Genomic DNA, 24,825 nt, shown 5'->3' on the forward strand with positions numbered 1-24,825 from the left:
CTGTTATGCCGCGTACACACGACTGGACTTTCCGGCAGACTAGGTCCGACGGAATCAGTCCGTCGGACAATCCAATCGTGTGTGGGCTAATCCGATCCTTTTCCGTTAAAAAAATTAGACTGACCTAGAAATAGAACATGTTTCAAATCTGTCCGACGGACTCAATTCCTATCGGGAAAACCGTTCTTCTGTTTGCTGGTCCGACACACCAAATACGACGCAAGGGAAGCTATTGGCTATTGGTTATTGAACTTCCTTTTATAGTCCCGTCTTACGTCATCACATTCAAAATGAATGGACTTTCGAACGGACATATGCCCTGTACACACAGTCGGACTTTCAGACGGAAAATGTGCGATCTGATCATGTTGTCGGAAAATCTGATCATGTGTGGGCTCCATCTGAACTTTTTCCGTCTGAATTTTTGACACACAAAGTTTGAGAGCTGGATCTAAAATTTTCCGACAACAAAATGCGATGGTTTAAATTCCGATCGTGTGTAGACAATTCCGACGGACAAAGTGCCATGCATTCTCAGAATAAATTACATGATGAAAGCTATTGGCTACTGGCCCGTTTATAGCCCCATTGTACATGTTCTACGTCACCGCGTTCAGAACGATCGGATTTTCCGACAACTTTGCGACCGTGTGTATGCAGATTTTGTGGTCAGAAAGTCAGACCGTGTGTACAGGGCATTAGTAAGGTTCGTGTGTGGCCAAGTACGTTCGTTCGGAAAGTCCGTCGTAACTCCGCCGAAAGTCCGACGGGAAGACCGTCAGACCTAGTCTGCCTGAAAGTCCGGTCGTGTGTATGCGCCATTACTCATACATGCCAGAAAAAAAAAATAATGTGTTTGACACAGGACCCTCTCCTGTCTCTTCCTACACCTCTAAATGGGAAAGACATTTGGAAATCACATTAGAAGATGTGGACTGGCACCACATATGGAAGGCCACAAAATACTCCTCCCAAGACATTGTGGCATTGAAAACCAATTACAAAGTCATGACCCATTGGTACTTGGTCCCAGTCAGGACAGCCAAATATGTTCCTCACTACCTCTCCACCTGCTTTAAAGGTGGTTCCGCAAAAGGGAACTTACACCATATTTGGTGATCATGCCAATCGGACAAACCTTTTGGTCCAACCTGTTTAACATACTCTCCACTCTCTTCGATGCAACTCTACAACCTGACCCAACTATAGCACTTTTAAATCTCAAACAGCCAAACCTATCTCAACGCCAATTCAAACTTCTCTTGCAGATCACAAAGGCAGCCAAACAAATCATCACCAAATCCTGGAAAACTTGCAGCCTCTGTGGCCTTGTGGTCAAAAACAAAGTCACACAAGCGATGATCCATGTAAAAATAGAAGGAAGTCATATCCGACAAGGTCGCCAAATATGAAGCCCTTTGGTCCCCTTGGGTGACACACTTTCTCCCACCCAATTTTGAAGAATCCCTTTTACTCTCATAAGAGGCATGTATCGCTTGACCAACCCATCTGATACCAGCTAAAAATACCTGGGACCTCACACCATCACTCACCCTCTCCACTCTACCCCACCAATCTTCTCCTTCTCTACCCTATTCTCCCTTCTAAATACCCTACCTCCCCTTTCCTGTAGGTAGTTGACATTTTACAACTAATTTATATAGTTAAACCTATTGCCAGGTCAAGCTTACTGCATTGTTTAACTTTAAGCGTATGTTTCTTTTGTTATACGGTTGCTCTACAGATAACAAAAATATTATACTCATCAGTTTATTGGTTCTCGGGGATTTCATCCCAAGACTGAATAACTTTCTCCTAGCTCGCTGACTATTCTAATGTTTCTAATGTAAGTTTAGTCCATACTTGGACATTGGTCTTCACTTTACCGCACACATTTCTATACACTTATGGACAAAGTGCCACGCATGCTCAGAATAAATTATGAGACGAAAGCTATTGGCTACTGCCCTCTTTATAGTCCCGTCGTACGTGGTTTACGTCACCTCACCCCATTTTTTTAACGAAAAACGATCGGATTAGCCCACACACGATCGGATTGTCCGACGGACTGATTCCGTCGGACCTAGTCTGCCGGAAAGTCCAGTCGTGTGTACGCGGCATAACAGTACAACTTTTAATAGTACAGAGTGTTACAGTGACTGGCATGGAAACACGGTCAGAAATTCCGACAACAAAATCCATCAGATTTTTTCCGACAGATTTTGGTCTTGCATACACACAGTCGCACACAGTTGTTGTAAAAAACGGTTGTTCAGAACGAGGTGACGTAAACCACGTACGACGGGACTATAAAGAGGGCAGTAGCCAATAGCTTTCGTCTCATAATTTATTCTGAGCATGCATGGCACTTTGTCCATCGGTATTTTCTACGCACGATCGGAATTTAAACGATCAGATTTTATTATCAGAAAATTTTAGATCCAGCTCTCAAACTTTGTGTGTTGGAAATTCGATGGAAAAAGTCCGATAGAGCCCACACATGATCGGAATTTCTGACAACACGATCTGATCGCACATTTTCCGTCGGAAAGTCCGACCATGTGTACAGGGCATTAGTCATACTAACAAAACTTCCGACATCTCAGGTAGAGCGAGTTGTCCTCCCCCCCATGACCCAGCGTGTCCCCAACTGGGGTATCTGGGGGGCGCTTGACGATGACTCCACCTTCTGTTTAACTCTCGGGATAGACTACATCGATCCCACAATTCCTACAATTGTTTTGCCAATCATACACGTTCACGTGAACCTGTTTGCAATGATCTAATGTATGGCTAACACTGTTTCTCTTCTGTAATGTCTCTACTGAAACTTAAATAAAAACCTTGAAAAATAAAAAAATAAATAAAATGGTTTGTTCTGAACTCTATTTTCTTTTACAGAGGTTTATTAGCATGTAATCCAGCATACCAGATCCGTTTTTAGATGGTTACATTGCAAACAAAGAGACAAAGCAGAAAATATATAACTGGTATAAAGAAGACATGAGCAATATAAACATGTGGGTAACAGACCCAAGAAACAAAGCAGAAAGGTGGAAGACAAAAATATAATTCCGAGGTGTCTCTGGGAGAACAGGATATCTGTAAACAAAATGTCCACATATAACATAACCGGGGCATATTCAAGCGAAATTATGTGGCCAAGAGTTTCCCTATCAAGCAGAACACAACATAAAAATTCAACACAAGAGAAAAACAACGTAGAAAACATTAGGTTTTAAGAATAACCATCCTGACCAGGATGGTATCTGGCGGCCTAATAAAGGTATGGATTTAATGCATAAAACATAGCGAACAGAAGAGAAGGAAACATCAAAAGAGAAGAAAAGGGAAAGTCCAGTAGAGAAGAAAAGAGTAGAAGGGAAAAGAAAGGAAAACAAAAGTCCATGGAATGTGTGTCAGGGGAGCATCAGATCAAGAGAAGCGTGCTGTCAAATCAAGAGGGTTGGGTATATGTGATCCATGGCTTCCAAACTCTTATGCCACGTACACACGATCTGAGTTTTTGTCGGAAAAATCTTGGATGGTTTTTCCGACGGAATTCCGCTCAAGCTTGGCTTGCATACGCACGGTCACACAAAAGTTCTCTGAACTTTCGACTGTGAAGAACACAGTGACGTACAATACTACAACAAGCCGATAAAATGAAGTTCAATGCTTCCAAGCAGGCGTCGAATTGTTTTGGAGCATGCATAGGAATTTTGCACATCGGAATTGGTACAATCGGAAATTTCCATTCGGAACATTTTGCATCGGAAAAATAGAGAACCTGCTCTCAATCTTTTGCTGGCGGGAATTCCGCCAGCAAAAGTCCGATGGAGCATACACACGGTGGCAATTTCCAACCAAAACCTCACATCTGACTTTTGCTGGCGGAATTTTGGATTGTGTGTACGGGGCATAAGAGCTGACAGCATGTTTCTCTGCAAACTCTACAAAAAAGCCTTTAAAAGTAAAATCTTATTTAAAAAAAACAAAACAAAAACAAACACATGCCTTTTTTATGCTGGAATGGAGGTTAGAGACAATTTTAAAGCTGTTAAATATTTCTTAAATAACGTCATGAATCGTGTTGCTTTCTGGGACATCTGAGCAACTTTAATGCTATTGCAGTTCTCTAGGAACCCTCATGCAGCTTGACCACAGCCCTGCTTTGCCTTTTATTCTAACAACTGTATGAATAAGTAGAATTCTCAGCTTTTGCAGCAGGGGGCCACTTCCCATCCACCACCTCAAAATTTCACCCATGAACGCACACTGCTTTAGGGCAGAGCAATAGAACATAGACTTTAACTTTTTTTTTTTTCTTTAAATATAAACATGGTACACCAAAATGCACAGTAAATACCATACTTTGAGGGAACCTGTGGTAAATTTAATGATTTTTTCTTGTGCATTAGCACATTACTTACCGTCAACGCTGACAGTCCAGTTTATATGAAGACGCACCACTCTACGACCCACCTCATTCAGGCCAATCCCCGCTGTAACAGCCATATTAGACGGGGCGGACGGAGTCCAAGTGTAGTCACGAAACCAATCAAAGTCAAGGCAGGAATCTGATAGAGAAGACGGGAAAGGGTGAAGCCTTTGAGAATCACAACATGCTCTCACCATGACAGCATTATTAAGCACAAAGTGCTGATCATTCTAGCAATGAGACATTTTTCTGTGCTGATCTAGACTGAAATACGTTTTCTATAATTACTGATCATCCCTGACCTTCCCATATGAGTTCTGATTATTTCTGACCTTCCCATATGATTCCTGATCATTTCTGACCTTTCAAAATGATTCCTGATCATCCTTGACGTTCATATAATCTTCTGGTTTAGTAATCTCCTTCAAGTGGGCAAGGAAGATATGCGTTAGATCAGCCTAACTCAACCTTTTCAACACAGAGGAACCCTTGAAATAGTTCTCTGGTCTCGGGGGAACCCCTGCTAAAAATTAGAAATCTACAACTCATGATACATTAGTGTGATGGTCAGTGAGAGGAATGGTCCTTACACTTGTGGTCATTGGGAAGAATACCTTCTTACAGATAGCTAAAAAGATCAATGGTGTCAGTGGGAACTTATCTGAGAGGCAGAAATTGCCCAATGCAGAAGGAACCCCTAGCAACCTCTGGAGAAACCCTAGGGTTCCACTGAACCCTGGTTGAGAATCACTACATTAGATGAATAAAGCCATGTACTCAAATATCTTTTAGCTTTTTGTGACCAGCTTAAGGTAAATCAAAAGAAAAAAAACATGCTTTCTCCCATTTTATAAATGTAAAAGTTTTGGCTTTAGACAAAATTCAATATAAATAATATAGTCAACAATCTTCTAAAAAAAACATATAGAATTATACAGTAGATCAGTGGTCTCCAAACTGCTGCCCTGGGGCTGGATGTGGCCCTTTGTTTGCCTTTATCGGGACACTAGTCCTCCCACTGATACAAGGCACCATTCCTCCTACACTAGCAATTGGGCATAATTCCCATCACCGATAAAATCAATAGGGCACTATTCCTACCACTGACCCCACTATTCTTCCCACTGACACCAATAATGGGACACTTTTCCTTGCGGTACTATTTCTTCCCCTAATACCAACAATGGGGCAATATTCCTCCCACTAAAACCAATAGTGGGACATTCTTTACACTCATTGATGCCAGGGCATTTTCTACTCACACTGGCCACAGTCCTGCCAGGACAGTAAACTGGCTCTTTGTTCAGAAGATTGGAGAGACCCCTGCAGTACCGCAAATGTTCATAGGAGTAGCCATATTTAATACATACATTTAAAATGTTCCCCCAAAATTCACAAAAGCTTATATCTCAGACTGTAGATTCAGTGAAAAGGTTGTGATTGTTTGATTGAACTCACATTTTCCATCCCACAGGCTGGAATAGAATACATCTACAGCAGCCTTTCTCAACCTTTTCAACACAGAGGAACCCTTGAAATAGTTCTGCAGTCTCGGGGAACCCCTGCTAAAAATGATAAATCTACAACTCATAATACATTAGTGTGATGGTCAGTGGGAAGAATGGTGCTTACACTTGTGGTCATTGGGAAGAATTACCTCCTTACAGATAGCTAAAAAGATCAATGGTGTGAGTGGGAACTTATCTGAGAGGCAGAAATTGCCCAATGCTGAAGGAACCCCCAGCAACCTCTGGAGGAACCCTAGGGTTCCACAGAACCCTGGTTGAGATCACTGATCTACAGTAATCTTATCCTGTATGTGATGTCATCTAGTGACTTAAATGTATATAAAACATCATATAAAATCAAGCACACAAATTTAATTATATCCTTATTCTCCAAACGTAATCCATAAACACTGACTACTTAATTGCCCTGTAATCTGTTTTTCATTAAAGTGTTTCTTACTGTGCTTTTTCTGCCTCCTTGTAACATTCCCTGTGAGCTCCTCAGCTTCTCCTTTTCCCCCACACTTCTGTTTGTTTGGAATGAGCAGTGCACATTAGGTGCGGTCATGTGCATTGCTCTCTGCACACTACAGATCCCATAGTCCATATCGAGAGGGAGTAAGAAAGGGTGGCTATGTTTCTACATACAGTGAGACCATGGAGAGTGAATTCTAGATTGTAAGCAAGGCCCTCTGATCCCTCCTGTATTGATTTGTATTGTAAGTGTACTGTCTGCTCTCATATTGTAAAGCCCTGAGCAAACTGTTGGCGCTATATAAATCCTGAATAATAATAATAATAATAATAATAATAATAATGTAGCCACAGGAAGTCAGATCACAGCAGCAAAAAAAAAGAATTTTGTTTTTAAACCAGAGTTTAGTGTAACTTTAAAATTGCAACAAAATTACAAACACCAAAGAAAACTACTATGTACGCACACATAGCTTGCTGTCTATAACTTCTCAGGAATTGTCATATAAAAATGTCACAAGTATGATAATTACTTACTGTTGGTCTTTATGGTGCACTGAATACCCTGCAAAACACAAAAGGGGCACAATATTAGACAATGGACTTTTGCCCAAAACAATTTGCTTACCATGCTGTACATAAAGAAAAATGTACAGCTTTTCACCGGTTGGTTATTGGAGCACTCATTAGGGTCATGTGACACTAACAATCAATTGCTGGTGACAACTCATTAAGAAATCACTTACCAACTCAAAGATCATCTGACTAGCCTGAAGACTTCAGGAATAAGTCATTTTAAAATAAAAAAGCAAAAAGATACATCAGAGGGCTTTCAAGGGAAAGGGGGTGTAAATGACAAATATGAACTGTAAAAAACACAGTAAGGGCCGGTTCACACTGCAGGCGATGCAAGGCGACACCGACTTGCCTCGCCGCGACCTGCCGCGACCTCAGCGGCAACTTGCAGATGACTTCTGTATAGAAGTCAATGCAAGTCGCCCCGAGGTCGCCCGAAAGTAGTACAGGAACCTTTTTTCTGAGTCGGAGCGACTCGAGTCGCTCCTCTCAGAACGGTTCCATTGTACAGAACGGGGGCGACTTGTCAGATCGAGGTGAGGCAAGTCGTGTCGCCTCGCATCGCCCGCAGTGTGAACCGGCTCTATCCCAAAACAAAATGATTTCACAATCCACTGAGAATGCAGTTGGAACAATAAAAAAATTTTTTTCTGATTGGCCACTGGGGGTGGCTGTACATTGCGGTGTGTGTTGTAATCTTTCGATTACAACTGGAGGTGGATTACATAACAGAACAAACAGGAAGCAACTGATAGCAGATGTACTACAGAGACATAAAGATTTAGGCTCCATGCATACTGGAGCTCATAAACTGCAGTTTATTGGAGTTTGATCATAAACACTCGTTAATTAGTGTTCGGCATTCTATTTTTTCAATGCATTGTGGGAGTTTGGAATGCACTGTGGGATTTTTGGAGTATCCTCTGTGTATTTTTATTGAAAACGCCCATAAACGCTCCAGAAAAAGCTTTTTTGAGCTTCAGTGTGCATGGAGCCTTAGGCTTCATGCACACTGGAGCTCATAAACTGCAGTTTATTGTAGTTTGGGCGTTTTTTTTTTAAACGCCCATAAACTCCACTTTATGTTAGCCTATGTGTCCATGCACACATGGAAGTTTTTTAGCTTTAATGAGCAGTGGAGTTTATGGGCTTTTTTCTGAACGCCAGAAATTCGCGTTCAAAGTGCAGTTTTTCACCTGCCAAAAAATGACAAATGCCGATAAACGCTCATAAACGCTTATAAACGTGCGTTAATTAGTGTTCGGAATTCTATTTTTTCAATGCATTGTGGGAGTTTGGAATGCACTGTGGGATTGGAGCGTCCTCTGTGTATTTTTATTGAAAACGCCCATAAACGCTAACACTAATAAATGCTCATAAACGCTAGTACAAAACACTGTTAAAAGCAAGTTTTTCAACCAGCGTTTTCTGCCAGCAATCTGGCGTCCAGAAAAATCTTTTTTGAGCTTCAGTGTGCATGGAGCCTTAAGGTTCGCTGTTTTTTTTTTTTCTCTTAAATAACAAACATAGTATACTTACCTCCTCTGTACAAGGGTTTTGCACAGAGTGCCCCCAATCCTTCTCTTCTAAAGTCCCCCAGCGGCGCTCCTGGCACCTTTGAGGTGAATTAGAGTTAAGACTGCGAGCCAGGCCTTCTCGTCCACATCAGTGCCTGACCTCACAAATGCGCTTCTGGAAGAATAATCAAACATTCCCATAGACACACTTCTAAACCTTGTGGACAGCCTTCCCAGAAGAGTTGAAGCTGTTATAGCTGTACAGGGTGGGCCAACTCAATATTGAACCCTACAGATTAAGACAGGGATGTCATTAAACTTCATGTGCTTGTAAAGGCAGGTGTCCCAATACCTTTGGTAATATAGTATATATCCAAGTTTTAGAGCAGATTATGCTCCCATCCCGGCATCTTTTTCAGGGAAGGCCTTGCATATTTCAGCACAACGATGTTTAAACCGCATACTGCATCAATAGCATGGCTTTGTAGTAGAAGAGTCCAGGTGCTTAACTGGCACTCCAGTTCCTTTACCAATTGAAAAAATTTGGCGCCGCTTGAAAAAAAAAATATGACAAAGAAGACCCAGGACTGTTGAGCAGTTAGACTCGTATATCAGGCAATAGTGGGACAACATTCCTCTCCCAAAACTCCAACTGGTCTTCTCAGTTCTCAAATGTTTATAAAGTGTTGTTAAAAGAAATGAGATGCTACACTATGGAACACACGGTTCTGTCCCAACTTTGAGACGTGCTGCTGCCATCAATTTCAAAATTACCTTATTTTTTTCCCCTTTAAACTGAGAAAATTTACAATTTTAACATTTGATGTGTTTTTTCTTGAATAAAATGTTGGTTTAGGAGACTTGCAAATCACTGCATGCTGTAGATTTTACACAGCGTCTACACTTTTTTGGAATTGTAATATTAGTATTTATTGGTGCATGATCGTGTTATAGGAAACTCTCAAACCCAATTCATTCAAACATAAACTTCTCACATGCTGGTAATTCATCGTAGGTTTCCCTAGGTCTCAAGCTCATGTTGGCAGTGCCAGAAGTGGAACCTGAAGGGACCCTGCTTCATATTTTCTGGGAATGCACCAAATTGAAGGACTTCTGGACCTTGGTGGAACAGATCAAAACTATCATGGGGGAGCACTATGTGCAGTGCCGGGACAAGGTCATCCGGTGCCCAGGGCAAAGATGGAAAACTGCACCCCCCCCCCCCCCGTGTAAAGGAACAAGAAAATACTTAAAACAATACAAAATGAAATTGGGTTCACGTCTATCATTTAATATGCAATAATAATCCACAGCATTTGCGTCAGTTTCTGCAACAATAATCTCCAGCAATGGTGTTAGCTTATGTAGAACTCCCCACCATTAATGGCAGTGTCTGCAATTCCCACATGAACTGACTGGAGTGGTCAAATGCGTTGTAAGGTTGTAAACCCTCCTGTGATGCAGCTGCCCCCCAGAGCCCCCCTTTTACTTACAGTGCCTTGCAAAACGATTTGCCCCCTTTGGCTTTTTACCTCTTTTGTTACATTACAGCCTTTAGTTCAATGTTTTTTTTAATCTGAATTATATGTGATGAATCAGAACACAATAGTCTAAGTAGGTAAAGTAAAATTAAAAAAATATATACATAAAACTATTTTTCAGAAATAAAAAAAAATGATAATTGGCATGTGTGTATGTATTCACCCACTTTGTTATGAAGCCCATAAAAAGCTCTGGTGGAACCAATTACCTTCAGAAGTCACATAATTAGTGAAATGATGTCGACCTGTGTGCAATCTAAGTGTCACATGACCTGTCATTACATATACACCCCTTTTTGAAAGGCCCCAGAGGCTGCAAATCCTAAGCAAGAGAGACCACTAACCAAATACACCCATGAAGATCAAGGAACTCTCCAAACAAGTAAGGGACTAAGTACAAGTCAGGGTTAGGTTATAAAAATAAAAAAAAATCCAAATCTTTGATGATCCCTAGGAGCACCATCAAATCTATCATAACCAAATGGAAAGAACATGGCACAACAGCAAACCCGCCAAGGGACAGCTGCACACCAAAACTCACAGACCAGGCGAGGAGGGCATTAATCAGAGAAGAAGCACAGAGACCTAAGGTAACCCTGCACGGACTGGAGTATCTTTACTTAGGACAACAATAAGCCTTACCCTCCATAGAGTTGGGCTTTATGGCAGAGTGGCAAGAAGAAAGCCATTACTTTCAGCAAAAAACAAAATGGCACGGTTGAGTTTGTGAAAAGGCACGTGTGAGACTCTCAATATGTATGGAGGAAGGTGCTCTGGTCTGGCCATCAAATAAAAACGCTATGTCTAGTGAAAACCCAACACATCACCCAAAGAACACCAGCCCCACAGAGAAACATGGTGGTGGCAGCATCATGCTATGGGGATGTTTTTCAGCAGTCGGGACTGGGAAACTGGTCGGAGTTGAGAGAAAGATGGATGGTGCTAAATACAGGGATATTCTTGAGCAAAACCTGTACTACTCTGTGTGTGATTTGAGGCTAGGACGGAAGTCCACCTTCCAGCGGGACAATTACCCCAAACACTTGAGTGGTTTAAGGGGAAAAATGTAAATGTGTTAGAATGGCCTAGTCAAAGAGCAGACCTCAAGCCAATAAAAAATCTGTGGTCAGACTTAAAGATTGCTGTTCACAAGCACAAACCATCCAACTTGAAGGAGGTGGAGACATTTTGCAAGGAGGAATGGGCAAAAATCCCAGCGGTAAGATGTGGCAAGCTTATAGAGACTTATCAAAAGCGACTTGGAGCTGTGATAGCATTAAAATGTGGCTCTACAAAGTATTGACTTTAGGGGGGTGAATAGTTATGCACATTGACTTTTTCTGTTATTTTGTCCTATTTGTTGTTTGCTTCACAATAAAAAAAACACATCTTCAAAGTTGTGGGCAAGTTCTGTAAATTAAATGACGTAAATCCTCAAACAATCCATGTTAATTCCAGGTTGTGAGGCAACAAAACACGTAAAATGCCAAGAGGGGGTGAATACTGTTGCAAAGCACTGTACCTGAACCTGGTCTTTTCCAGCGACGGGGACAAGCACTCCAGCTCCAGCCGCTGTCTCGGGTCTTGATTGGATAGATTGATAGCAGCGCAGTGTGACTCAAGTCTCTCCAACTTAGAAAAATGTTCCTGCGCTACTTGGGGGCGACATCAGAGTGGCTTGCATTGACTTCTATTAAAGAAGTCATTTACAAGCTGCACTGAAGTCGTGCTGTGCCGGGGGGACTTTAAAGTCAGGTGACACTGGCGGGGAAGGGGTTAATTTATAGCAGCAATCAAGGGGTTAACTGTGTGCCTAACAATGTGTACTACTTTTTACTACTGATCGGTTTATGTTCCCTGCTTTGCATGGAAAAAAAAAAAAAGCAATTGTTCTCTCTGTACAGAGCTCTGGGTTGATTGTCAACCCAGAGCTCTGGGCTGTAACTGCACACAGCCAGCCAATCAGCAGGTCCTGGCCATGAACCATTGGCTGGGATCAACTGACATGCTCCCACTGTAAACAATCACAGAGGAGTAGGCAGGCGAGGGCATGCGCCCGAAACAGGCAGCGGCGCGTGGGTATGTCCCAATGCCTGTAGCTGCCATATGTGGCAGATTGGCAAGTGGTTAAATACCAATGGTATTTGTAATATGCAGTATGAAGGGGGTTAATGTACAGCTTCAATTAACCCCTTTGTGCTGCATTGGTGGCACCAGTGGGTTAATTAACACTGACACTGGTGCCACTAATGCAGCACAAAGGGGTTGATTAACACCGATACTGTACAATAACCCCCTTCATGCTGAATATGTCTGCACTGCAGGGTACTTGCTACTCCAACAGCAGTACATGTACCCTGGGCACCCCTGACAGATTCAGGTAGTTCTGCTTCTTATGGAAAAATTCAAACAGTCTGGAATCTGAACAACTATTACATACTGTATATCATATTTTGTTTCCTATTACGTTACATATTTTTATATACATATACACATATATATATCTTGATCATATATCACGGGACACAGGAGCTTCATTACATAGTGGGTTATATAGGCACCTCTGGTGATTGGACACTGGTTAACCCCCAATTAAGGAGAATTCCTCCCCTATATAACACCTCCCATATGGGAGGCACCTCAGTTTTTTCGTGTCTATGGTGGTTGGTCACGTAAAACATGTGCTATGAAGAAAGCTCTGTGCAGGTCCCTGCGGGGGCCTAAGGGCTACAACTAACCGGATCCATATCTCGGGCCGATATTTTGACTCCCAAGATGATATGGTACCTGGGCCTCGTCATCCGAAGAAATGAGGTTTTGCCTGTAAGTCCTCTCCTATTGGAAGACTGGGCTCTGGGAAAACCAGACTTGGTGTACTATTTACATAGTGGCACGAAAGTTTCTGGCAGAGTCTTTTACAAGGTCCAGGTAGGAGGTTCTTCTGAGAAAGAACCCCCAAAAAAACCTGAAGGTTGGCACAACTCTGCCCACCGTGATGGGTGAAGGCTGGAATCTGTCTGTTTTCAGCAATTCCTGCGGCGAGGACAGGTAAGGGAAGTTAATCCTATATAAATTATATTATGGATGTCTTCATTGAGTAGTAGTATGTCTTACCTGGTTTCCACCACTAGAGGGAGTAAGAGCAGCCTGATGCATACTTACATGCCTTTCAGTACACACGCTCAGTGAAGCCTGGTTCTCCAGATGTTTCACGTCTCCACTGCAATCCCTGCCACAATAAAGGTAATACAAGGGTCCCATGTAGTCTGGGGGTCCCACACAGCTCCGATGGCGATTTCCCCCCCCCCGGATAACGGCGGTCCTCGTGAACGTGCGCCGAGCACGCTCCTGGGCTAATGGAGGAGGGGGGAGTGTGGTTGCGAGCCGTGCACGTCGGTGTGCACGGCGCTGTACTGTGCAGACGCCAGGCGGCAGTTTTAAAAAGCTCAGAGCGTCAGGGGGCTGTAAGTGAAGACACAGGAGCTGTGGGCAGTAAGCATCCCAAGGGATTGGATCCAGGCAAACATTAGACACCTACTCAGCATCAGGTTGTGCAGTTTAAGCATATATATTTATTGTGAGACTTTAAGCACAGCAGTGATTGCACTTTGTACTAGTACCTCTGCTTTGTAGCTTAGGACTATGTCTCCTCGTAAGAAGGTCTCAGGGGGAGGTAACAAAGGCACCGGTAAATCACCGCCTAGGTCCAGGGGTTCTAAAAATGCCTGTAAGTTACCATCCCCCCCTGCAAGACTGGAGCCAGCCTCACAGGATGAGTCAGTGCCCCTGTCAGGTTTTGCAGCCTCTTCTAATGTCTTAGCCCCGGTATACGTCACTGAGGACTCCCTTAGGGCTACATTGGAGGGTTTTGAAGGGAGAATCATGAATTTTATTTCAGTTTCCCTGAAAGATAGCAGGAAAAGGGGTAGATCTCCTCCCTCTGCTGAGATTCCTCTTTCAGATGATTCTTCTGACAATGAGGAGAGATCCCTGTCTTGGGACAGGGATCTTGAGCAGTCAGATGAATCAGAGGAAGAGGAGAGAGTCACCTCCCCCCAGGCGCTCAGAAAACAGGTGCAGTATTATACTGAATTGGTGTGTCCTCTGTTTCTTCCCTGGGAGTCAGGAAAGTCCCACAGACTGCCTTTTCCTTTCCAATTCATCCCTTAATGGATAAATTGTTGTATGAGGATTGGGGACATCCCGATAAACTGTTTGCTCCTCCTAAAAGGTTTTCTATGCTTTATCCTCTGGGGGAAAGTTTCACCAAGAAGTGGGGGGTCCCATCTGTCATGAATGGGGGGTCCCATCTTGCATGAATAGAAACCTGACCTGTCCTCTGGATAATGCTCAGGTATTTAAAGATCCAACTGAAGCTAAGAAGCTGGAAACATTATTAAAAGCCTCCTTTTCCATGACTAGCGCTGTAGTGCAACCTACAGTCGCAGCTGTGGGGTTGTGTCAGTTCCTCAAGGAACAGGTTAAGCAGATGCTTGGCCTCCTTCCCAGCGAGGAAGTGGAGAATTATGCAGAAATACCTCAAATTCTGTGTTTCATGATTGATGCGATTTTGGATTCTGTCCAACAAGCATCTCGTTTGTCTCTCCTGTTGGTACACATGCGAAGGGCCCTATGGCTAAAGAATTGGGCAGCTGAGCTATCATGCAAGAAGCATTTGATTGGGTTCCCGTTTAAAGGGGAACGTTTGTTTGGAGACGAATTAGACAAATTCGTCAAAAAAATTTCAGGGGGTAAATCTACTCTCCTTCCAGTCAAGAGGAGCAAACGTCCATCATTTAGGCGTTGTCTCTCTCTCTCTCTCGGAGCATCAAGCTCTAAGCAGTGGCGACGGCCTTCTCAACCCTCCTCTACAGGAAAGGTTCAAGGCCGGGCCCAGGGGCAGAAGAAATCCTGGGGGCGAAAGCCTGCCAAGCAGAGCCCAAAAGCTTCCTTGTGAAGGGGCGCCCCCGCTCGGCCGAGTGGGGGGAAGGCTCCTGCAGTTTGCGGAAGCCTGGCGGGAGGAGATCCAGGAAAGTGGGTGGTCTCTTCGGTATCTCTGGGCTACAAGCTAGAGTTTCAGGAGATTCCACCTTCTCGCTTTCTAAGGTCAAGGATCCCCAGGGACCCAGTAAAGCAAAGACCGCTATTTCTGGCCTTAGATCACTTACTATCCCAGGGGGTGATAGTAGAAGTGGACCCAAAAGAACAGGGTTCAGGGTTTTACTCGAATCTCTTCACCGTTCCAAAGCCAAATGGAAGTGTCAGACCTATCCTGGATCTGAAGGATCTGAACCGGTTTTTCGCATCCGGTCCTTCCGAATGCAGTCAATTCGCACTGTGGTTTCCTCCCTGCAAGGGGGAGAGTTTATGGCATCAATAGACATCAAGGATGCATATCTCCATGTGCCAATTTTTCCCGCACACCAAAAATATCTAAGGTTCGCGGTAGAGCGGCGCCATTTTCAATTTGTGGCCTTGCCGTTCGGGCTCGCTACGGCCCCTCGAGTCTTCACAAAGATTCTGGACCCTCTCTTGGCAAACCTAAGAGCTCAGGGTATAGCCGTCATGGCTTATCTAGACGATTTGCTTCTCATAGAGAAAACAGTAGCTGAACCACAGTGTTACCAGAAGGCTAGAACAACTGGAACGCCTAGGTTGGATTATAAACCTAGAAAAGTCGTCCCTACAGCCTGCTACCAGGTTGGAATACCTGGGTATGCTTATCGACACCGCTCAGGGCAAGGTGTTTCTTCCAAGGCCAAAAGCCTTGGCCATTGGGGATCTGGTGCGCCTAATTCTGGGCAGTAGATCTTCCCCCATTCGGTTGTGCATGAGACTGTTAGGGAAAATGGTCGCCTCCTTCGAGGCCGTTCCATTCGCCCAGTTCCACTCAAGGCCTCTGCAAAGATGCATCCTTGCGGCTTGGAACAGGAAGCCCCAGTCCTTGGATCTTCCTATGCGTTTATCCCCAGGGACACGCAAGAGTCTCGTCTGGTGGTTACAAACCGAGAATTTGCTGAAAGGCAAAAATTTTCTTCCTCTTCCATGGAAGATTATTACAACAGATGCCAACCTGACAGGCTGGGGAGCAGTGTTGGAGGAGACGTGCTCGCAGGGGAAATGGTCTGCGATCGAGAAGCTTTTGCCCATAAATGTCTTGGAGATCCGGGCAGTTTATATGGCTCTCATAAACTGGTCTTTCAGACTACGGGGAACATATCGGGGAACCGACATGTTTTGGAACATATGTCGCAGGTGGGGTACTCCAGATCTAGATCTGTTTGCGTCCAGGTTCAACAGAAAACTGGACAAATTCGTGTCAAGGACAAGAGATACACTTGCTCGGGGGTCAGATGCTCCGACAGTTCCCTGGGATCAGTACAATCTGATTTATGCCTTCCCCCCGTGCCCGCTTCTGTCGCGGTTCCTGGGAAGAGTCAAGAGGGAGACAAAGTCGGTTCTTTTGGTAGCCCCGGCTTGGCCCAGGCGACCGTGGTATGCAGAGATCATGAAGTTGGCAGTAGGCAGGCCGTGGATCCTCCCTCTCCGGCCAGATCTGCTCTCACAGGGTCCAATTTACCATCCTGCTTTACACAGTCTGAATTTGACGGTTTGGCTGCTGAGACCCACATTCTGAGAGACCGTGGGCTTTCGAGGCCAGTCCTTTCTACTCTGGTCAATGGCAGAAAGCCTGCCTCCAGGCTTATTTACTACAAAATCTGGAGGGCATATATTTCCTGGTGTGAACTCAGGGAATGGCATCCTAGAAAGTACGTCATTAGCAGGATCTTGGCCTTCCTCCAGTCAGGCCTAGAAATTAATTTGGCCGTAAGCACTATCAAGGTGCAGATTTCGGCCTTGTTAGCGTTTTTTCAGAAGCCACTTGCATCGCATTCCCTGGTGCGGGCTTTCATCCAGGGGGCTATGCGGATAAGGCCGCCAGTCAAACCTCCGGTATGCCCATGGGATCTGAATTTGGTTCTCTCGGCTTTGCAGGGGCAACCTTTTGAACCTTTGCATCTGGCTTCGTTAGTTCTTTTAACTAAAAAATTGTTTTTCTTGGTACCCATATCCATGGCTAGAAGAGTGTCAGAACTAGCAGCTCCAGCAAAGAGCCGTATCTAATTATTCATAAGGACCAGGTGGTAATGCGTCCCAACAGGTCCTTTCTGCCTAAGGTGGTTTCAGGATTCCATTTGAATCAAGATGTAATCCTACCATCCTTTTTTCCGGACCCACAGTCCACAGAAGAAGAATCTTTGCACACTTTAGATGTGGTAAGGGCAATCAGTATCTATCTTCAGGCAACTGCTCAGATAAGGAAAACTGATTGCTTATTTATTTTGCCGGAAGGCCCTAGGAAGGGCCAGGCGGCATCAAAATCCACCCTCTCAAGGTGGATTAGACAGATTATTTCTCAGGCCTATAGTGTTAAAGGGAAAATCCATCCTTTTCAAGTGAAAGCGCACTCAACTAGGCCTGTAAGTGCTTCTTGGGCAGTGCATCACCAGGCCTCCCTGGCTCAGATCTGTAAGGCTGCAACTTGGTCATCAGTCCACACATTCACCAGATTCTATCAGGTGGATGTCAGAGTGCAAGAGGATATCGCCTTTGGGCGCAGTGTACTGTAGGCTGCGGTTTAGGTCCTCCGGTCCATGGCGGTCTATAATTATGATCTGTGTCTCCCTCCCCTCAATCTGAGCATTGCTTTGGGACATCCCACTATGTAATGAAGCTCCTGTGTCCCGTGATGTATGATCAAGAAAATAGGATTTTTATACAGCTTACCTGTAAAATCCTTTTCTTGAGAGTACATCACGGGACACAGGGCTCACTGTGTTCATTTATAAAAAAGAAAGAGCTGGTAAATTACAGATTTCCTAGCCCCTTCCTGTAACATCCCCCGCAGTAGTCGGAGGGAGAGGAGAAGGGGGAAGCCAGCAGCACTGCCGGGGGGTGGTCAACACTGGTGGAAACCCCGGGCAGTAGGGAGAATCGGCACTGCACAGTGATTAGGGTGTGCCCAGGCACACGCCTATGTGGATTGCTATGTTCCATATGTTTATAATTTTAGATTGCTAGGTTCTGCATTTTTTGATTTCTGATTGTTATGTTCCATATGTAGCACCCTCTACCAATAGGTAGGTGCTAGCATAGGATTTTTACTAGGGAGAATGTCAACACAGTTAAAGTTTAGGCAGGCCTGTGATTCGAGGTAGGCCTGTCTGTTTTGATCTGGGGGTAGAGAGTGGTTAGTGTACCAGTTGGTGTGACCACCTGTGCTCTAGTTCTGAGGTGCCTCCCCTGCTTTCAGGGAGAATGTTCTGGAAGAGGGGCAGGGCCTAGAACTGGAGTAGCAGGCAGATCATGTGGGAGTCCTGACCAATCCCCAACTGGTATTGCCAGGAGGCAGACCTTCTATAAAAGCTGAGGTAACAGGCAACTGGGAGGAGTTGTCGGCCAGGTGAAGTGGAAAATGGAGTACTAGACAGCAGCAGGAGGGCACCCCCATCTGGGGGGTGGGGGGTGCACCGATCGCAGGAGGAGGCCTGGGGAGAGCTGTGAGGTAACTTCACTTTTACACGGTCATTAGTGAAGACCTCATCATTACACGGTCATTGATGAGGAACTCCTGGAGCGGGGGGGCAGGTGAAGCTGTCAAAACGTACGGTCCGGTTAAGTTCTCCAACAAGGACTCGGGGCAGGGAAAGGTCAGTGAGTGTACCACAGTGGAGGGCTGGATGTGCTAGGAAGTCTGTGAGGGAACTTCACTTTTACACGGTCATTAGTGAAGTCCTCATCATTACACGGTCATTCATAAGGAGTCCTGGATCAGAGGAGAGACTGTGGGGATTAGTGTAAAATCGATGTGGCCTGAGGGCACAAGATTTACAAGCTGGGCTGGCTGGGAACAGTAGTCCACCATCCATCAAATGCTTTTAAACTACTAGGCCCCTGGGAAGAGGTACTGCAGGCCTCTGGCCTAGCAGCTGCGAGCAACCAGAGTCAGCATGAGAAACTATTCAGACTGGGATCTTTTGCTTACAGAAGACGATGTGACAGGAAATGAATGTGCTTCAGTATAAGTTTGTGCAGGAGGAGAGGATTTCTGGAAACTTCACCCTTACATGGCCAGGGTTGAAGTCCTTATCTTTACACATTAACTGGTGAGGAATTTCTGGAAGCAATAGTCTGCAGGAGTTACGCAGATGAAGAGCAATAGTCTGCAGGTGATGCAGGAAAATGACTCTGGCTGTTAAACATGCACATCATTTCTTCAGGCAGCACAGTGGTGTAGTTGTTAGCACTCTCACCTAGCAGTAAAAAGGGTAGTTGGTTTGAATACCAACCACGACACTACCTGCCTGGAGTTTGCATGTTCTCCCTGTGCCTGCATGGGTTTCCTCCAGGTACTCCGGTTTCCTCCCACAATCCAAAGACATGCAGGTAGGTTAATTGGCTTCTGTCCCAAATTGGCACTAGTAAATGAATGGGGACCTTGTATTGTTGGATCCTTGAGGGTAGGGACTGATGTGAGTGTGCAATGTACAGGGATAGGGACAATTGTAGACATTCACTCAGGTTGAACTGGATGGACTGGTGTCTTTATTCAACCTAACTATGTAACTATCATTTCTTCAGGCTCAAACTATGTGCTATCTCTATAAAATCTCTAAATAGGATGGCAAAGTCATCTGTTCTATGGGCATCCCATATATCCCTTTCTCCAAACTATGTTGTACCCCCAATAAACAAAGCAAATGACGGTTCAGTGTCTCTGCAAGATATACAGTATATGGGAGTCTGGCAGAGGGGTGATATGGTGGATGTTTGTTACTAGTGACAACTACACCACTACGCGTATTATTATATTCGTTTGTTAAAGTAGAACTATAGGCATTGACATTAGCTCGTGAAGTGGTAAATATGAACTGGCACACACACAATATTTTACAGATATCTACAGCTCCGCCTTTGGTAGCTCTGGCAGCAAATTCTCTGACTACACGTTGATAGGGATCTCAAAATCACAAGGCCCTAATGGTCTGATCTCAGATATCTACTGCCACCTGGTACATGCCACCTTGATATCTACTCCACTGGAGGCCTGAACTAAGTGGCAGGTGCTCATTCCTAACCTCTCAGCACATTCCTCTCACTTGTTTGTGTCACTTGCAATCAACGATAAGCTGACCCAACTGTATATGTTTCACCAATCATACTGCATGCTATGCATTGTATACCTTCACCAAATTGTACAAGATGCAATTGCCCTAGCGCTGATTTTTCTCATGTAATATGACAGTGCCCCAATTATCGCTAGGTTCTGGCAAAAGGTGGTAGAGGTTCTGTCTGTCCCTGTGCCCCTAACACCAGTAGGTATGTCTTCGGGGTATACTTGATGAGGAGATCTGGCCCCAAGATATGAAAACGTTATTAAGAGAAGCGTTTTTCCTGGCTAGGAAACCAATCGCTTTTAAGGTCCGATTCACACCTATGCATTTTTTGTGCTTTTTGCATTACAGTTTATTTAAAGAGGTGTTCCAGTCGCAATTTTTTTTTTTTTAAGTCAGCAGCTACAAATACTGTAGCTGCTGACTTTTAATAAGGACACTTACCTGCCCCCCGAGGCCGATCCGTCCATCAGATCGGGTGCCGGCGCTGCCATCTTAAGGAAGGGAAACAGGCAATGGAGCCTTGTGGCTTCACTGCCCGTTTCCTACTGCGCATGCGTGAGTCGCGTGGCACTTTGTGAATGGCCCTGTTGATTTCTGGGACAAACACATGTCCCAGAAGGCAACGGGGCAGCTCGCCGAAGAGGAGGAAGTGAAGGAACAGCGCAGAGGAATAGGAAGAGGCAGTCTGCCTAGCAACAGGGGTTTCTGGTAAGTAAATTTTTTTTTTCGAATTTTTTTAATATATTTTTTGAGAATATTAATGTAATTTTTTCTTTTAGGGTGGACTTCCGCTTTAACATGGTTTCCTATGGAACACATTCTGTAGTGCAAATCTGCAAAATGCAAAAAGCTCTAAAAATGCATAGGTGTGAATCAGGCCTTAGTGGATCCAGCCTGCCCCTCCTTCAGTTCACCAATCAATACAGTTGGTTAATCAAATTCTGCCCTATGAGAAGTTGGTGTTTCAGCACAGGGGATGTCCTTAAAAAAAAAAAAGTACAACAAAATTTGGGACATTGGGAGCTCCCCACCCGAATTATATAGATTTACTTGCTGTGATTTGGGATCCTCTTGCCCAATAAAATCAATGTTATAATAGTTTCAACTGTAGTCATTGTATGTCATGTATGCTATAACGGCCTGCACATATTTACACCTGACCTGGTTTATGTTTGTTTGGTCTCTAAGGTTTTGAGACACATTGACTTCATTATTTGCTTTGATGTTGCAATGCCTTTTATGGACAATAAGCTTTGTTCAACTTTGTATACTGTATTTTTTTATCTCTTGCAATAAAAAGAGAGTTTTGAAAATAATAAAAAAAAATTAAAAAAAGGGGGGGGGGGGAGTAGTGTAACTATAGGCAAAACATTTTTTTTCCCTCCATTTTGGAGAAGGGGGGTTATAACCCCGGTCAGATTTTTTTTCGCCATCTGTGTCCCATTGTGGAGATTTCCCTTCACTTCCTGTCCCATGGCAAAAATAGGAAGCGAGAGAAAATCCCCTCCAAATTAAGAGAATCCCTTGGGGGACCCCTAGGCCATTACAACTAGTGTCTCCCATTGGAAGATTTCCCCTCTATTTCTTTTCTGGAGACAACCCAAAAATCTGTGATTTTCTTTTACTTTCTCTTTCAATGATACAGTAATAGTAAGCAGGACACATGGGGGAGGGGGGGGGGGGTTCCCTAATGGGGACACAGACAGCAATAAAAACTGACAGGGGTATCCAAAAAAGAAAAAAAGGGAGTCTTGCTTTTAGTTATATTTTGTGTTAAAGTGGGGTACCCCCTATAAAAAAAAAATTTAAAGTCAGCAGCTACAAATACTGCAGCTGCTGGCTTTTAATAATCGGACACTTACCTGTCCCGGGTTCCAGCGATGCGGGGGAACGAAGCCCCCCCCTCGCTCCCCGCTCCGCTCGCGGCGCCGTCATGCATACTGTGGGCACCCGGCTGTGGCTTCACAGCCGGGCACCCGCTGCGCATGCGCGAGCGGCGCAGGGCGCCGTGATACGCCGTACAGTCACCTGGGACACGTGACAGGTCCCAGGTGAATGTGCGGCGCGAGGGGAAGTGATGTCACCAGCCCGGGCAATGAAGAAGGCAGACTACGAGGGACCCCCTAGCAACCGGTATTTAGAGGTGAGTAAAAATTTTTTTTTTTGCCAATTATTTTTTTTTGATTTTTTTAAAGAATTTTAAGTAGTTTTATTTTTTGGGGGGCAACTCCACTTTAAGTGGTGGAAATACAAATCAGTAAACACAAGACTTGTCTAATATTTCAGCCAATCGTAGAAGCTGTTCACTCCTGGGCTCCACCCACAGAACATCCTGTATGGCAGGCTCTGATGTATGGGGGGTTATTTACTAAAGGAAAATCCACTTTGCAATGCAAGTGTAATTGGAAGTAAAGTCGCTGTAGATCTGATGGGGACATGCAAGGAAAATAAAAAAAACAGCAGTTTAGCTGGCACATGATTGGATGATAAAATCAGTAGAGCTCCCACTCATTTCAGATCTACCCCTTAGATTTAGAGTGACTGCACTTCCAAGTGCACTTTCGGTGCAAAGTGGATTTACCTTTCGTAAATAACCCCCATTGTATCCTCATGGAGGCGATCACTTCCATGTCAGCACAGTGTATTCCATAATAAGGATCAAACACAATGGAAGAGAATGTTTCACAATCGACTGAAATATAAATAGAACACACGAAGGGCTTTGCAATGATAGAAGTTTTACCCCCCCCCCCCCCCATCTGATGATTTCTATATTTGTATAAATCATACACAATCACTCAGCTTGATAGGAAATATTATTGTCAGACTGTGAGAACAGAACAATCAGAAGGACACATGTATGACAAGCACAGAAGTCATCGTAGGGATTGACGCCCCGGAACTGGGGAAACATACCCTGGGTACTTACCGTCTGGGAGCAGTCATCCCCCTCTCTGATCACTCGCAGCCCCCATACACCGGTGATAAGTACAGACAGGCCGATCAGAGCCCGGCAGAGGGGCTCAGCACCCCCCATCCTGGACCAGTGACAGAACAAGTCCCACACTGACAGCACACCCTGCCCACTTCCTACTAGACTCACACGGCTACTATGCAAATTACCAGCACGACACCAGCCAATCAGAGAGCCGGCCAGGCCAGGTGAGGGAGGACCTTTCCAGGAACTCAGTGCTGGGGGAATCCCAGGTATTCAAAGGAGGGGCGGGGCCAGAGCTGCACACTGCAGCGAATGTCAGTTTTCCCGGATGGGAACCTCGGCGGAAGGTGGGTGGAGGACTACAAGTCCCAGCCTGGGTGTATGGCATGATCCGAAACTACAGCCACGTGATATGTATAATATATATATATATATATATATATATATATATATATATATATATATATATATATATATATATATGTCCTGAATAAATCCATAATAATAATAATGATATATACTGCTGTATATGCCAGTTAATGTAATATCAAGATATGCCCCTTGAAGTCCTAATCTGTTAGCTCTATCATGTAATACTGTCCTGTAGTTTTGGAAAATACTGCTGTGATATCATTATCTTCCCTTTAACACCTTATTATCGGTCTGGGGGGTTTCATATTCAGACCTGTAGTCTTAATATTAACACGATATTAACATATTATTCATAATGCTCTGTGTGACACTTATATTAAAGTAGAACTATGGTCAACATTTTTTTATTTTGGATAGCTAAAGGGAGGGTTATAACCCCTGCCAGATTTTTTTTTTTCACCATCTCTGTCCCATTGCAGAGATTTCCCTTCACTTCCTGTCCCATAGCCAAACAGGAAGTGAGAGGAAATCCCTGTACATCAAGGGAATTCCTTGGAGACCCCCAGATCACCAGAACTAGTGTCCCCATTGGAAGATTTCCCCTCTATTACTTTTCTGGGGACAACCCAAAATTTGGGGTTTTCTTTTACTTTCTCTTTCATGGATAATGGTATACAGGACAAATAGAGAGGGTGAATCTCCTTAAGGGGCTATAGACTGCAATAATTAGGTGTTCTAACCCCTCTCTATGTAGATGAACTCGCATGATGTGGCAATGCAGTCCAACATCAGGGGCCGATTTGACAGACATTGACAGACATTTGTGCGGGCTCCCGAAGTCGCCAAAAGTGGTACAGGAACTACTTTTGGGAATCGGGGCAGCGCCGCACTGATTCAGACTGTGCCATTTCTGGCAATAGTTGCTGATTTGGCATGTGATTTCACATGTCAAATCGCATGCCAAATCGGCCCAGTGTGAATGTGGGCATAGTTATACTTTAACCACTTTAAGATCAGGCCTATTTTTCAAACTTGTTGTTTTGACAAGTTTTAATCATCTTTCTTTTTTTTTTGCTAGAAAATTACTTAGAACTCCCAAACATTATATATATATTTCTAACACCCTAGAGAATAAAATGGTGGCCATTGCAATACTTTTGGTCACGCTATATTTGCGCAGCGGTCTTACAAGTGCACTTTTTTTGGAAAAAAAAAACACTTTTTTTATTTAAAAAATAAGACAACAGTAAAGTTAGCCCAATTTTCTTTTTATATTGTGA

At 44.1% G+C, this 24,825-nt stretch overlaps 1 protein-coding gene across 1 annotated transcript in view; it reads right to left on the reverse strand.

Moving 5' to 3' along the window:
- Positions 1-23,345, reverse strand: part of IL17RA (interleukin 17 receptor A) — a 71,800-nt gene extending 48,455 nt beyond the window's left edge. The window contains exons 1-3 of the mRNA XM_077468873.1: positions 23,165-23,345; positions 6,961-6,988; positions 4,434-4,580 (exon numbers count right to left, since the gene is read on the reverse strand). Coding sequence (XP_077324999.1) covers positions 4,434-4,580; positions 6,961-6,988; positions 23,165-23,272 — 283 coding nt within the window. The 5' untranslated portion in view covers positions 23,273-23,345. The remainder of the gene's footprint in view (positions 1-4,433; positions 4,581-6,960; positions 6,989-23,164) is intronic.
- Positions 23,346-24,825: the final 1,480 nt, after the last annotated feature.

The sequence above is a fragment of the Lithobates pipiens genome, unplaced genomic scaffold, assembly GCF_037356315.1.
Source record: "Lithobates pipiens isolate NorthernLeopardFrog02 unplaced genomic scaffold, aLitPip1_a1.2 Scaffold_8, whole genome shotgun sequence".
Lineage (NCBI taxonomy): Eukaryota > Metazoa > Chordata > Amphibia > Anura > Ranidae > Lithobates > Lithobates pipiens.